Source organism: Falco rusticolus, chromosome 1 (assembly GCF_015220075.1).
Source record: "Falco rusticolus isolate bFalRus1 chromosome 1, bFalRus1.pri, whole genome shotgun sequence".
In the NCBI taxonomy this organism is placed as follows: Eukaryota; Metazoa; Chordata; class Aves; order Falconiformes; family Falconidae; genus Falco; species Falco rusticolus.
The window spans coordinates 80,115,747-80,130,463 of NC_051187.1; the positions used below are offsets into that span (position 1 = coordinate 80,115,747).

The 14,717-nt window shown below is 39.5% G+C and overlaps 2 protein-coding genes across 6 annotated transcripts in view; both read left to right on the plus strand.

Annotated features, from left to right (window-relative positions):
* The window catches only part of NELFA (negative elongation factor complex member A), a 33,468-nt gene extending 22,010 nt beyond the window's left edge, over window positions 1-11,458 (plus strand). For all 4 annotated transcript variants that reach the window (XM_037386532.1, XM_037386523.1, XM_037386540.1 and 1 more), the window contains 4 exons: window positions 1,808-1,919; window positions 4,227-4,483; window positions 5,535-5,634; window positions 7,182-11,458. In XM_037386532.1, coding sequence (XP_037242429.1) covers window positions 1,808-1,919; window positions 4,227-4,483; window positions 5,535-5,634; window positions 7,182-7,366 — 654 coding nt within the window. In that variant the 3' untranslated portion in view covers window positions 7,367-11,458. The remainder of the gene's footprint in view (window positions 1-1,807; window positions 1,920-4,226; window positions 4,484-5,534; window positions 5,635-7,181) is intronic.
* LOC119147481 (multiple epidermal growth factor-like domains protein 9) overlaps window positions 7,342-14,717 on the plus strand; it is a 29,590-nt gene continuing 22,214 nt past the window's right edge. For both annotated transcript variants that reach the window (XM_037386554.1, XM_037386564.1), the window contains exon 1: window positions 7,342-7,423. The gene's annotated coding sequence lies outside the window, so the exon portion shown is untranslated. The remainder of the gene's footprint in view (window positions 7,424-14,717) is intronic.

Sequence of the window (14,717 nt, forward strand, 5' to 3'; positions counted from 1 at the left end):
TACACCTCACCTGTCTTGAGTTCTGGCTTGAGGGAAGAACCTATAGCCTAGTACCCTTCTGTGATTCTTTCTCAGTTTTTAGCTTGTAATCTTTGAGAATTGATGCTTTAATCCTGAAGGCAGCTTTTTCTGAGGTCCCCAGGCCTGTCTAACTAGGTTTAGCCAGTCCCATGACTACTGAAAGGGGAGGAGAAATACAGTGGAATTGATCTCCATCCAGATTACCCATGGTTTATAATTTTGTGCTGCTTAAAACCCATAAAGTTCAGAGGTGGCTGCTCCTTCTCTTTGACAGTCTTTTTTTTTTCCCCTCTTTTTCCCCTTGAGGATCTACAGAAAAAGTTAACCTGTTGCTAGAGGTAGTTCAGTTGTGGGGTGGGAGGTGAGGAGAGGAGTTGCATACAGGGGTTTTTAACCTGTTCTTTCAGATACTGTGCACTGGAAAAACTGATGCAGCTTTTTTTTCTCAGTCAGGACGTAACTTTTACAAGAATGTGAGATCCTCCCTCCATTTCTTAGTTAGAAACTGCCTCTTCTATTCCAGCAAACTTTGGCCTAGAATTAATTTGGACAATTGTGTTCTTTAGGTACCAATAGATAACTTGAGGTTGCTGCATCCAGTGTTTGCAAGCCTCTTGGGATGATAGAAATCCATCTCAAATCTTAAGTGTTGTGTCTTGTTCTAAATTTAAAGTGGTTATGATTCCGTCTGCCTCTGTTAGTCCACGTGTTGCCATGCAATGCTTGCCTTTGGAGAGCACTCTTATTTAAAAGACCTGTGCTTTTGTTGGTGAGCCAGGAAATTTTTCCTCTAGAGCTTAATGGTAAGCACATGCAACATTGGTCCCATGGGGGGCAGCAATCTTATGGTACATGTGCCAAAGACAACACATAGGCAGGTGTCGGTAGACCTGTGTAGAGTGAAGGTCATTGCCTGTCTTGCTGCAAAATGCAAACAGTATCTTTTTTGGTGGGTTCCACATTTTAGAGTATCAGTCTTTTGTCTAGTAAGGCTACCTTAAATGATTTGTCTGCCAGATTTACTCACTCAAAGCTGCTTTCCTCTGTCAACCCCTTATGTTTATAAGGCTGTATTGGACCAAAGTGAAGTTCTTCATAGAGATACCATGCTGTTGACTTTATGCTGTGTGTGTGGTATCACGTATAGTCAAGTACAAAATGTGTCTTTTTCTTTGGCTTGATCCTAGATGACATCTGTCATGTTGTGCTGACATCTTTCAGTGGAGACAGGGTTTTACCTGTACTTTACTGCTACCTTCAGCTTTCTTATGTCCCAGAGGCCTTTGCATTCTACTGGGTGATACTTTAGTAGGCCTTTTGCCCATGGATGAACACAGGTTTCTGCTTGCTATTAATAAGGAGCATTTTTGCTCAGGCAGAAGATTTCTATAGTGTAGTTCTTCAGAGAGTACCACCTGCACAAACTGCATAGAGTGGTCTCCTTGCTACCAGCTGAGGAATGGGACAGAGGAACAGCAGCTTGACTCTTTGCAGAAGTACATTCTCTGTAATAGTATTTTTTTTCTGGCTCGTACTGTGCCTTCGGAAGCAACTTTGATATGAATTAGGGGAAACAGAAGCTGGTTTTTCTCTTCTAGGGTAATTCAGATGTCTGAATTTTGTATAGGCAGCTAAGGTTGAAAGGGGAAATATGCCCTAATGGAGGAGTCCGTAATTGAGTTACCAAAATGAATATCATAGCAGAACCGATGTTGAAATTGTATTTAAAAAAACAGTGCATGAATATATGCAGTGTGGCTATAACACTTTCTTTTCTGTTTTACAGAAACTTGGTTCATTGAACAATGAGCCTGCACTACCTTCTACAAGTTATTTACCCGCTACCCCCAGTGTGGTTCCGTCTTCCTCATATATCCCAAGCTCTGAAACACAGCCAGGTAAAAGACATGTTTTTTGCTTTTGGGACCTAATACTTCCAACTCTATACAGTTTTACTGTCTAGCTGTTCTTTATTAACAGACCTACTATCCCTCAACTCCAGTGAAACAACCTTAGCAGTCTAAAAATCAATTGTAGGAACCCAGCCTTTGGATTTGGGATAACCAGACCTATCATTTAACCTAAATAAAGAAAATGCTTGTTGGTTTGAAGTCTTAAAATGACTGCTAGTTAAGTCAAGCAAGCAAAGGAATTTGCTGGTTGGGGTTTTTCTTACTCTGTAATAGAAAATCCAACTTCTTTTTTTTAATCCGTAAAGAGACACCAGAAAAACTCTAGACTTGTGTGTATGTACTCCATACATGCATCCATATGCATGCACTTATCTGACTCTTGAAAGCAACTGTTTCATGTTTCCAGAGGCAAGTACATATTAGTTTTCACACAAGCTGGTATCAAGCCGTCCATTTTACTTTCACCTTTTATAACAGTCTGATAGATTATAGCTGAGCTGCTGCATATTTTGAGAAGTGCTACATTATTTTCAATTCTAGAAAATTGCCTGTAGTAAAAAATAGTGTTTGTACAAATCCTTTATTTCTACACTTTTTATTTTAACATGGTTGCTTTTACTTTTCCTTCTCTGCTGTGTGTGAAGTCTTAGATGAGTGTATCAGTTGGCACTAACAGATGTGTGTGACTGGGATTCATTACCAGACCTTGTAGTTAACTGAAATGTTGGATCTCTTTAATGCATTATTTTTACTCTTGCTTGTTCTGACTTGGTACTGTAATGTTTGTCTTGATGTCTGTGAGCTGTGGCATGTTGTTCACTAGAAAAATGCGTATGCAAAACCTGATCACTTCACTTGGCTCTGAAACAGTTCAGAATCTCTGTGAAGGTCCATGCAAATCTTTGTCTGGCAGAAAATTGGCATCTTGGAAGGAATGCAGTCAAGAGCCCATCAGTGATGTCTGCAGCTAGTAGTATTTTCCAGAGCCTTGGCATTGTATTCAACATCAGAAAAAGCCTAGTTTAAAATTCTCTGTTGTTTTTGTTCTCTGTTTTTTCTGACTTATTTTTTTTCTTTTGGAGTATTGTGTATGTAGCTTTTCTTATGGACAAAGAATGTAAAAATTCTTTCCTTGATACTAGATGCACACAGAAGATCCACAGATTTGGTCTCATGTAATCTGAGGTTGCATAATTAAGACGTTACTTTATGCAAGTTGGTTATTCTGGCATGAAAGGAAGCCAGTAATAAAACTTAGACATTTGTACAAAATTAAGGGATAACTAATTGTTACAAATGTTTGTCCTCAAGTGTTCACTTCCCTGTTCCATATACTGCTGGGTAATAGCCATATCGTTGAAACCAATGCTGTGGCTGTGCTTAGATGGAGAGTGGTAGACATCTCATTCTCTAAAATCTGACCTGAGGGTCCTCAGTGTAGCTCTGGTCTGTGTCTGGCTTTTAGTCTACTGCAAATACAATGTAAATAGGTTAGCTTCAACCCGGTGAGATTCCTGAAAGATAGGTAAGCAGCTGTGTCTGTCTGAGCTGCAATGAATGTAACTGGCTAGAGTGTGTGCTGGGTAATTAGTGTTTGCTGGGCAGACGGTAACTTACATATACGATCAAGTTACTGTGATTTTGTAACTGCCACCTGCAGCTGGGTTTGGAATAGTAGCTCCTTTAAGTGCAGATGAATGGATCAGCTCTAAGAAATGACAGTTAGGACTTGTCAATACTGTGGAGTTTTAACCATCTTAGCAGTTAGTGTTTAAATAATGAGTGATTTGCGAAGACTACCTTTAATTCTGTCATCTGTTTAAGTATTTGTGTATTTTCAGTATTTGTTACTGGCTGAGACTTAATTGCCATTTCCTTTGAAAGCTGCTGCTACATTAGGTAAAAACTGATGAAATGTTTTTATAGTTTTGGCGTCTGCATAACAGTACAGCAATAATTCTGGTAGGGTCAGAGTACAGTTGTTACAGTAATACAAGCTAAAAAGTAAATAAAGCACACTCAATTTAATAAATCTGATGTTCATTAAATATAAAATTTGATGCTAAATATAGAGTAATCCATATTGGACAGCTAGTCAGTCTAATTATTGCTAAAGATAATTGTGTGGAAAGAGTGCTAGCTTTTCAATTTTTCATATAAATATTAGATGGCGTGTTGAATCATGGTGCTAAATGGGATAATCAGAATTTTTACTTTTCTTTAAAGGCTTTAAATGGTGATGCTAATCCTTGTTTGAGGATTGTTTTTAATTATCCTCATTGGTTTTTGCAGCTGGCTCTGCACGAGAGGCCTTGCAGACTAACAGACAGCCTGAAGAGCCTGCAGCTCCAAATGCTACTACAACTCTTCCTGCACAATTTAAACAAAGAACACCTATGTACAATAGTAACTCTAATCCACCTGCAGCTACACCTACCTCACCCCTAACACCTACCACACCTCCTGCCATTTCCCCAGCAGCACAAGCACCACAAGTAGCCCCTCAAACTCAGCAGCAGCCACCACCAAAAAAAAGCCTGTCTCTCACAGTAAGTAAAACGGGTTTTTTGACAGCTGCTTTTGATGTAGATTGGAAAACACAGCTTCTTATTGTTGGTCTCATTTAGTATGTTGGCAGTTCTTGGCCTTTGGATCATAGAGTGGTTGAGGCTGCATTTTTATAACCAAAGATAATGAACATGTTTTGTGGCTTTGTTAGCATTGCTGTCTTAATCACAACATTTTTGGTTGTGCAGTCTTAATAACACAGTATTTACTGCTATTTATTATGTAAAGTAATGTTGCATTACTCATAAAGAAATTTGGAAGAAAGGTGTATTTCCGGCAAAGCTGTCACCCAGCCAATTAAATATAATGAAGCTGTTAAAAAAAGATCCCGTCATTACCATGGTAGAAGAAAAGATACCAATACATTATTCTAAGGTGAAAACCTTTATTTCTTGATCCCCTCACCCCCACCATTGCACATCTTTTAAAGCCTGAGAGTGGGGCAGAAACCAAACTGAATTATATATGTCCCGGAGCTTCTTATTGCTGGTATGTTGGTATATATTATGTGCATTCTTGAAGTTAACCAGGTAGCTAATTCAGGATGCAACTGGTTTGAGGATTTTGCTAAGCAAATCTGTAAGCCTGGCTTGCAAGAACTGAACTTTAAGAAGCTGGGTGACTTTCTTTTCAGTACTTCTACTTCATTTATTAGAGGGGGAAAAAAATCATCTGAAATTATTGCAAGCCTGGGTTTGTTGGACTGTAGAAGAAGCATTGGGTTTTTTCCTCCTTTTTTCCCTAATGTCATAAAGAACACAAAATTGATAATGTAAATGTTAAATCTCTTAGCATATGTTTCCGTAACTATCTAAAGGTGTGGGGGTTTTCCAGTTTCAGAATCGTTGTCGCTGCTGTGTTAGGTGTAAGCATTGAAGAGGAAAGCCTTGAGATTATGCTTTTTTCTGTTTACTTTTTTTATAGGTCTACAAACTTCCACATTACTCTCTTATGCTTGTCTGTGGCTATTAATATGGTACCTGTTTGTAGTGTTTTCTCCACTGGAATTCGTGTTTGTTGTATTTGTTGCAGAGGGAGCAAATGTATGCTGCACAGGAAATGTTCAAGACTGCAAACAAAGTTACAAGGCCAGAAAAGGCTCTTATACTTGGATTCATGGCAGGATCAAGAGGCATGTATAGAGACTAATTTAGCTTGCTTTTGAGTACCCAAATCTGAAATACAGCCTAGCATTTCTAATTGTGCATATGTGAGTGCAAGACTTTTGCTTTAGCTCTGCTCTATACGTACTCGACTCTTTGCTTTACTCTGGACTGTATGTAGTTTTATAGTTTATATTTCTAACTGGTTTAGTGCTAACTACCTGGAAACAGGTCTTAGGGTCTCTTTCCAGTAAGTCAAACGGTCTGTCGGAGCAGCTGCTGAACACAATGTATACATAACTGAGCACATGTAATACAGTGCTCAGGGGTTGAAAAGAAACAAAGCAGCCAGTCAAAACAGTGAACAGACTGGTCAGGTTGTAGCGGTCTGTCTAGAAGGCCAATGAAAGTATGTTCTTTTGTGGCAAGTCAGGGTACAAGCTAGGTAGTACAGAGCTTCTTTGCTAATCGCTTAGCATTAGAAATGTAGCAACTTTTGTCTCAGAGACTTTAGGTAACTGCAGGAACTGTGAATGACAGGGAGATAAGCTGTCTGTTGGCTAGAACCTGTCATATATTGGCCTTGATAGACCAAGGCTGTTTTACCCAGAAGATTATTGGATGTAAGATGAGAAGGGGCTTAAGAGTCCTTGAGTGAACTCTCTCATCTGCACTGGCTCTGATTTCTGACTTGGTATTTGAGGGCTGTTATCACTGGATTGCTGGAGCCTAAATGTGGCTCGTGCATTTGGATTAATGCAATACATTACTGAAGATGACCAGGGTAGAGTTACTGTGATGTTCCTTGGGCTTTAAGAAAGTTTTGTGTATCTTGCATTAATGATGGTGCTCTTACTACTAGAGGCTACCTCAAATTCCAGTAGGAGGGGTATAGTTTAATATTTATATGGGTAGGTTTTTGTAATGCAAGGTAAAATATTTTGGAAGTGTGCATGTGTGTGTTATCTATATATGCATATGTGAATATATAACAGTATGAATTCCTTCAGTAATATCAGCACCTTCTGAAGGTTGGATAAATAACTGCCAACTATGATATTCTTGAGTGCCAGTTCCAGTACCTTGAAATGTAATGTTTCATACTTCTACTGTCATGAAGCTGAGTCTTGGATGAGTGATTTCAGTGAAGCTGTTTGGGCTTCTAGAAGAGCTGAAAATTGTTGCTTTTAACTAAAAATGTATCCCAAATAAAGTAACTCTGGTAGTTTAGGTTTACAAAGTCCCATTTAAATATAAGCGTCTCTTATGACTCTTCAAGCAGAGAGAAATGACACTGACATGTTTTACTCCCCTTTTGTTGTTGTTCCCATTACTTTAGCCTTGGGGTTCATCTTCTGGGGTCTGGTTTTGTTATCCTTAAAGCTCGGTCTGTGATGTATGGAGGGAAGAAGATCTTTGTGTGGCTATGTGTAATAGGGACATTACTTGCTTAATTTGGGGTTTGGGTTTTGGGTGGGGTTTTTTTTCAGCATAAGTGAAGAATCTCAATCAAGTGCACTTTACGTTTTCTAATACAATGTTAAAATGTGTAATTTGTTTCTATTTGTTTTCACAGAGAATCCTTGCCAAGAGCAAGGTGACATCATCCAAATTAAACTTAGTGAGCATACAGAAGATTTACCAAAGGCAGATGGCACTGGCAGCACCACTATGTTGGTTGATACAGTCTTTGAAATGAACTATGCTACTGGTGAATGGACCAGATTCAAGAAGTACAAACCTATAACTAATGTTTCCTAAGAGATGCAGCAACAGCAGACTGGACCAAATCAAGCTTAGAGTCAACCAACTCATAGAGTATGTCAACTGTACAAAATGGCATTCATGTGTACATTTCTTATTACCCTCCAGAATAGAGAAGTTACGGCTCTCTAATAACTGGGCTCAGTGAATGCAGAAGAAGATGTCAAACTCACTTTGGTTTTTTTTTTTTTCATTGTGGGAGAGGGAGAGGTGATCTTAAGGTGGGGGGGAAGTTGTTGGTGTGATTTTGTTTTCCTACAGTTCAAGATGCCGGAAAAGGAGATCACAACTGAAAGATTATGGATGGGAGCAGTTTACTTCTCAGTACTGAAAGATAACTGCTGCAGTCATTCACAGTTTACCATTAAATGAGGGCACAGATCTTTATTGTAAAAATATTTTCTTTGGCTACATGGGTTCTATTGTAAGAATAGACATTTAAAGCACCACAGATCAGTGCTTGATTATTTTGTAGTTCAGCTGCAGTATAACTAAATATTGCAGGTGGTATATGTCCAGTGTCTGATGGTACCCACTGTATGTTAGCTTATTTATGCTTGGGTCATAGGCTGAGATTGAGCAGCTTTGTTAACTCGCTTACTGTCCATGTCCATGCCCAGCAGAGTTAATCTATATTTGGCATTATTTGAGAGAAACTGAGTATCGTAGCTTTCTGAGGAAAAACACCATAATAAGAAAGAAATGATGGTGGCTTGTCACTGCCTGGAAGTGATAGCTAACTCTTTGCCCTCCAAGTCTTGGGGTAGAAGTTGATCTATGGTTTCTGCATAGCAAGCCCTTTGAACTGCATAACTTACCTGGGAGGAAGTGAAACTATTACATCTTGAGACCAATTGCAGCTGAATGTAAAAATGGCCCTAGAAATGGCTCAGTGACGCATCTGAATGTAGATAGTTGGAAGACTTGTTGTCTTGAGGCAGTGTTAATTATGTTTAGTTGAGCAGTCATATCGCGTATGAGCCCTGATCCAAAAAGATTTGAATGACTGTAGCTGTGGTTGTTACCAGTGCAAGTTATATCAGTATAATCACTAATGTGGCCACAATTATATGGGTGTATAAATGTGCCTTATACTTGTCCCCTTCTAGTAGAAGCACATCTGTGTCTTTATAACTGTGTTCACACCACTGGTATAATCTGGCTTTAATAGTACAAATAAATCTTGCAGTTATTGAGAGGGCTTATGTACGTAGTTCAGGATTCATCATCTGAAGGAGACTTGGCTTAAACATCTGGTTTCTGCAAGTATGCGTGTGTGGAGCTGTGCTTGGTTGAGAACAGTGCTTAAAAGGAAGAAATACAAAGATGAGTAGCATAGTGGTTGGTTGGTGCTGAGGATGTTATCTTGGGCTGATTAGAGGTTCGTGTTAAAGTGGAACTCTTAGGACAAAAAGGCTTTTTGCTTTCTTTTTTCCAAAAAGAAAGCAGACCAAATCCCCCAAGTACACATATACTAACAAAGGCTTTTAGGTGATTGATTAGAATCTTTTTGTATTGTGGAATTTTTATTGGATTTTATTTTTAGTTTTTCAAACAAATTATCCAACAGAACAGGGCAAGTATAAATAATAAGAAAATCTATATTCTGCAGTGTTTTAATATGTGACCAAAAGTACAGATTTCTTAACTTACATAAAAGCAGATATACAGAATGTTCTAGCTTCTGTAGTGGGCAAGTTATTTGATGGTAGCTGCTACCATTACAGAGTTGTGCATGTAGTAATGTGATGTTTACTAACATGTAACTGTCACACCGGGGGCTCTCCTCTACATAATTACCCCATTTCAGAATCGATGCAGATTATAATTCCTACTGTGATTTTTCTTTAAACAGAAACCAGCCTGAGAAGTGAGGATGAGTGGTGGGGTTTAGTTTTTAGGAGTTCAGTAGAATGAGTTTTCATGATTTAACTTATTTGATTATAGTATGTTACACAGTAAGGGCTAACAATAGAATATGAAAGTATTTGCCTTTTAAAAAGAAAGGTGTAAAGAAAAGTGACATTCCTTTTCTTGTCTGCATTCAGATTTTTAAAGCTTTCTTGTGATGACCAGTTTCCTGTAAACATGTATGATACTTCTGTCTTAACTGTTCCTGCTTGCTAGATAAGCTGCAAGTACCAAATACAGTTTTTACAAAGAACTTTTAGAAAATTAGCTGACCTGAGGGGCATGTATTGACATTGTAAGTTGTTGATGCAAGGCTCTTTGCAATTTAGTAGTGTTCAAGAGGTGCTGTGTGATGGCTCTTTTGGCTTACTTGAGATTAATGGGGGTCCCTTGCTAAACTTCCTTGGTCCACAGAAGTCTGTATCTCAGACTGTGCTGTTGGGATGGAAACAGGTGTCCCTCTCCTCTTCAGGAAGCCCTCCGAGGATGCAGTGGGGTCATTTGAGTGCAGTAGTGTATAGGAAGCTTAACCGTGATGCTGTGTGTATTTGCTGCATAACAAAGTTGGTCTCCAGGCCTATTTGTCTAAAGTCAGTCATATGCAATAAACTGAAATTTTAAATAGAAGCATAGGATCTTTTTAATTCCTTAAAGTCATTAGTATGTGAAAATTTTAACACTGCAAAAATAATTTATTTTTAAAGTTAATTTACGACCCTCAATACGAGAGCATTACTTCATCTTGATCTGTGAGTCTAGAATTTTTTTTAAAATGCATAATGAAAGGGAAGTTTTTGCCACGTTAAAACCATAGGGTAAGAAGAAAAACTACGTGGAGCTTTTTGGTTCAGAGAATGCAATCGTTGAACTGGTGGCCTGAAAGTGGGGATAATGGCAGACAATTTGGAAGGGGCAACATCAGCGTTTAAATTCCAGTATAATAGAATTGTTGCATACAGAACAAAATCTGGCCCTGGAACTTGGTATTTTTTGTCTTGAATATTCAGTCACTTGGATGTCAGCTAGATTCTATCCAGTGAGGCTCAATGTGTGCTGTAAGATTAAACAACAACATTTGTTGACTCTAGGATGACTTGCAGATGTACTGACATATTGACCAGAGAAGTAGCTCAGTTTTCTTAAAGCTTTGTTTGTGTCCTTTTCTATTTCCTTTTATCCAAGCATGAAGTTTTAGGAAATAGCAAGCCTAAACTCCCGAGGTGAATTAGTGCACCTCAGCAAGGCAGGATGTCCTAGCTTCTTTTGCCCTTGCTTGTAAAGAAGCACCTGTCTATGCAAGCCTAGGCATGATATGAATTAGCACGTTTGGTTTTTAGAGTATGGAATACTGGAAAAAATCAATGAAAGTGGCTTGTGTTTTCCCTGTCCAATCCAAACTTTTTTATTCTTAGGGGAGAAAAAGCACATACATGCATACCCAGGCTTCTTTAACAACTTGTCCTACACTGAAGTGCTGTGTTTCTTTAGGCTCCTTTTTCTTTCATGAGCGCTGTGAGGACCAGAAAGAGTGAAATGAGTGTAATGAAGATGGTGAGCCTGGGGAAGATACTGAGCAAGAGTTTTGATCATAGATTCCATCTTCCATTTCGACTTTCCTACCCTAGTGCTCTGTAGTTATCTCCATACAGAACAGTCTAGGCTTAATGTGGTTAACACTAGCATTGGGCCAGTATTTTGTGGGTTGACTTGATTTTTCTCTGGTAGCTTTGCTGTTTAATCTTTCAGTTAAATACCATAGGATGCTGGATGAAACAGGGAGGACCCTTTGGTAATTGCTTGATGTCTCTCTGTGAAATTGGTCTTTCCAGAGAAGAAAAACTTCTCTCACTAAGTTGTGTCAAACTGCAGACCACTTGTCTAGATGAAAGAAGCTTGAGACTTTGACATTATACAGTTTCAGAATGAATCACATTTTCATAGTAAGATCTGACTGGGAAAAAAAAAAAAAAAAAGACTAAAAAATGTTAAGCCAGAGCCCTCTGGGAATCTGGTGCCTTTAACAAGAACTGTCATTTTGTAAAATGTTTCATCTATAGTATAGCCCGTATGTTTTCTATTGTTTTTTTGTACAGTTGTAAATTCAAAATATTCTGTCTTTGGGTACGTATTTTCAGTGTAATACAGTATGTATAATAAAAATTTAGATTTTCTAAGGAAGTGGACTGGGACTGTCTTTAATAACCAAGTTGCATATTGTACTAACAGCTGAATTGGTGATGAGTACCACTAGCTTGAGGCCAAACAGCCAAATTGCATGATAATGTGTATCCATTTTGATTTGTCACATTGCTTCTGTAGATGCATTTCAAAGTTGACATTTTGAAGTTGGCATGTGCTAGTTTTGTTGGTTAGGATATTTGCGAGTAGGAGGTTTACCAAAATACCTGCTGCTGTTTTCTGGGTGGATTTGCCGAAAGCTGATTAACCTTGGGTGATGCAGCCCCACAGTGTGTGGGTGAGCATGTACTGAAGCACTCAAGCCACAGACCGGACCTGATGGTACAAGGAGGGTATGCCATGCACAGGTTCTGTGGGTGGCTCACGTGGTTGGAAAGCAGAAGAAACTTTTTTTTCGTTAATGCCACCTTTAGTTGAATTACAGCAATGGTGGCTTCTCTCAATTATAGAGTGCTGCAGAAGGTGGCTGTCTTTTGGCTTGGGATTGGGGTTGCTTTTCAGGAATAGTGTTCATGCTCAGAGACACCATTTCTATGGTCTAGTTTATCCTGTGATAAACAAAGGCTTATCTTACAATGTTGAATTATATGGATGTGTGCAGCTGGCCTCATTCCAGTTCTTATGTACGGCTGTGTGACGTGGCTGTGTTACTTGCCTGTGCTGGTGCAGTGCCAGATGTAGTCAGGCTTTGCTTTTCTATGTCAGATTGACCTTATCAAATAGCCAGAGAGGGAATCCTGTTCCAGGTCAACTGCTCTGGTAGAATGCTTGCGACAAAGCTTTGAGAATAGGTTGAGATGCACATTTTATTTCATATGGCACTTCTGTCGAAGAGGTTTCATGGCGCCCAGATGAGTGACTTGCTGATACGTTTTATATTAATAGGTATGTGCCAGTTTGCCTGTCTTCTGAGAGTGGCCTGTACAGAATCTGGCCCGCCTATTTTTAGCGATCTCTGTGTCAGTAGACATTTTGGACAGACTTAGCTGGTACAAGCACGTAGGTCTTTTTAATGTTTAGGATGCTGCTCTGATACTGTCATGACTGATGATTGACCAAACATTGACCTCTTTAAGACCTGGACAAACTAATGCAAAATACTACCCTGAAGCTGTCCTGTATTCCTAATACCTTTAGACAGAACCTAAAGCATCTCGGACTTCTTCTCCCTGCCTCTGTGTGTGTATGGTTTCTGAGAGCAGGAAAGGAAAAAATAAGGCAAGAAGCAAAAAAGTGATTGCTCTAAAGCAGACAAGGCAACTTTTTCAGAACCTGCTGTGTTTGAAGACATTTGCATGGCACCAGGCCTTCTCCTGAGGAACCTGGGGATATTGCTTCATCTGGCTCTCAGAACATGGTTCCTAAATAGCATTTGGTATTAAAATATACTTACCCCTTTCTGGTAGAAATTTCATGAACAACAGAAAACAATCCATTTCTCTGAGTAGTTGATTCAAAAACTCAGTAGCATGTAAGTTTGGTTCTAGTGGATCTAGATCCATCGTTTGGTGTCCTTGTAGTCCATGGTGTCTCTTCTTTTTCATCTTTCAATGAAAATGATTTTATTATTGGCTTGTTTCTTCATGTAGGAGGGCTGGAGGCAGAAGCTCACGTGACTGATCTTGCTTATGCTAAAATAGTCATGTGCATTGATGCAGAGCTGTTGGCTAGATGTGACCCAAGCCGTACCTAAGTGGAAGATCAACCTTGTTGCCTTCTTCCCTCCCACAAACACTACAGGCACTGACAGCAGAAGCAACAATCTGCAATGGATTTTTATAAGTCCTTCTCCTCTCTTGGGTAGAACAGAGCTCTTTTGGAAAACACTCCAGTCTCTTCTGCAAAGACCTTAGTGATGTCCATTAAAAGCTGTCCCGCTGAGTTATGAACGGAAACAGATTCTGTTTTCAGTGTCTTCCACAGTGCCTGTGAAGTATTTTGGTTTACTCTTACAGACCACCAGCTACCCTGTCAGCATTCCTGAAGTTTGAGGCCTGGGGAGCTAACAGTTGGAGCTGTAGACATGCTAGATAGAGGAAGCCTTGCCAGAGCGGTTCTTCATACTGCTTCGTTGATTGGGGCGTTCTGATGGCTGAAAGCTGCCCACAGTATGAATGTGTATGTATGAGCAGATGGGTTGAAGGAAAATGCAAGGCACCTTACCTTGAAATTCTTTGAGCTATGTATTGACAAATGCATCTCCCTTTCTACGGAGTCCTTTGTTTGAATCCCGTAGAGCTGGAGCGCTGTAGGAAGGCCCCATCCTTTATATGTGCTGTTTTGTCACGAAGGAGGCAGGTTATTGAAATGCCCTGGGAGTGGCTACTGGAAAACCCAGCATCTTCAGTTTAGATGTTGGTCATGTTCAGGGGTTTAAATCCCCACAACAATATGGGCAATATGTTAGTCTCCAGCTGCTGACGAGCGATCTTTCTGACTTGGTAATGCTTTTAGTGGTGTCTCAGCTGTATCTGATCCTAGAGTGCGTTTCAGATCATCACACTGACTCCCTTTTACCTTTATTTCTTTAAACCATTCTTCTGCGTATTCTGCTCTAAGGTAGCTGAGCAATTTGTATAATTTTTCTGCCTAGAGCGCTAGATGGGTTGACCTGCATCCTTGCATCCTTAGCACTGACTATGCCCAAGACATGCTGGTCCATTTTGGACTTTTTCACATTAAGACCCTTTTTTTAAATGATGAGGACTAATTAAGATTTAAGTGTTCGGTGCTGCTTGTGAGAAAACAAGCTTCTGGACTCAGGTTGTGTATTTTCATTGGATAAAGTCAGATCTCTGCTGCAGTACCACACCTTTCCTTTGACTATCTCTACTTTTTTAAGTTAGTATTCTTTCTAAATTCAAATGCAGAAGCAGCACATTTTTTAAAAGAAGTTTGAGCTATTTGTTTCAAAGTGACTTTAATAACTCTTCTTATTACTTAAATTTCTTCAGCTCCCTCTTGTGCGTTTTGTTATTCCATCTGCACAACACCAATGATGGAGGCTTCTGCTGGTGTGGTTTGAGAAGACCAGCGCTGCCTTTTTTTGGTTAAGAAGGGTGTTCGTTTTGACCAAGTGCAGGGATGTGTCCTTGCTCCCCGAAGCTGTGGTGCCATCATGTGGCCATTTGGTCAGGTACAAGTTTTAATGTCTGCTCAGAGCATAGAAACGTTCCGTCAGGAGCGCTGACAGCTTTGGCTTGCTGTTTTTCTCTTACCCGTGTAGAAGTCTCTTGGC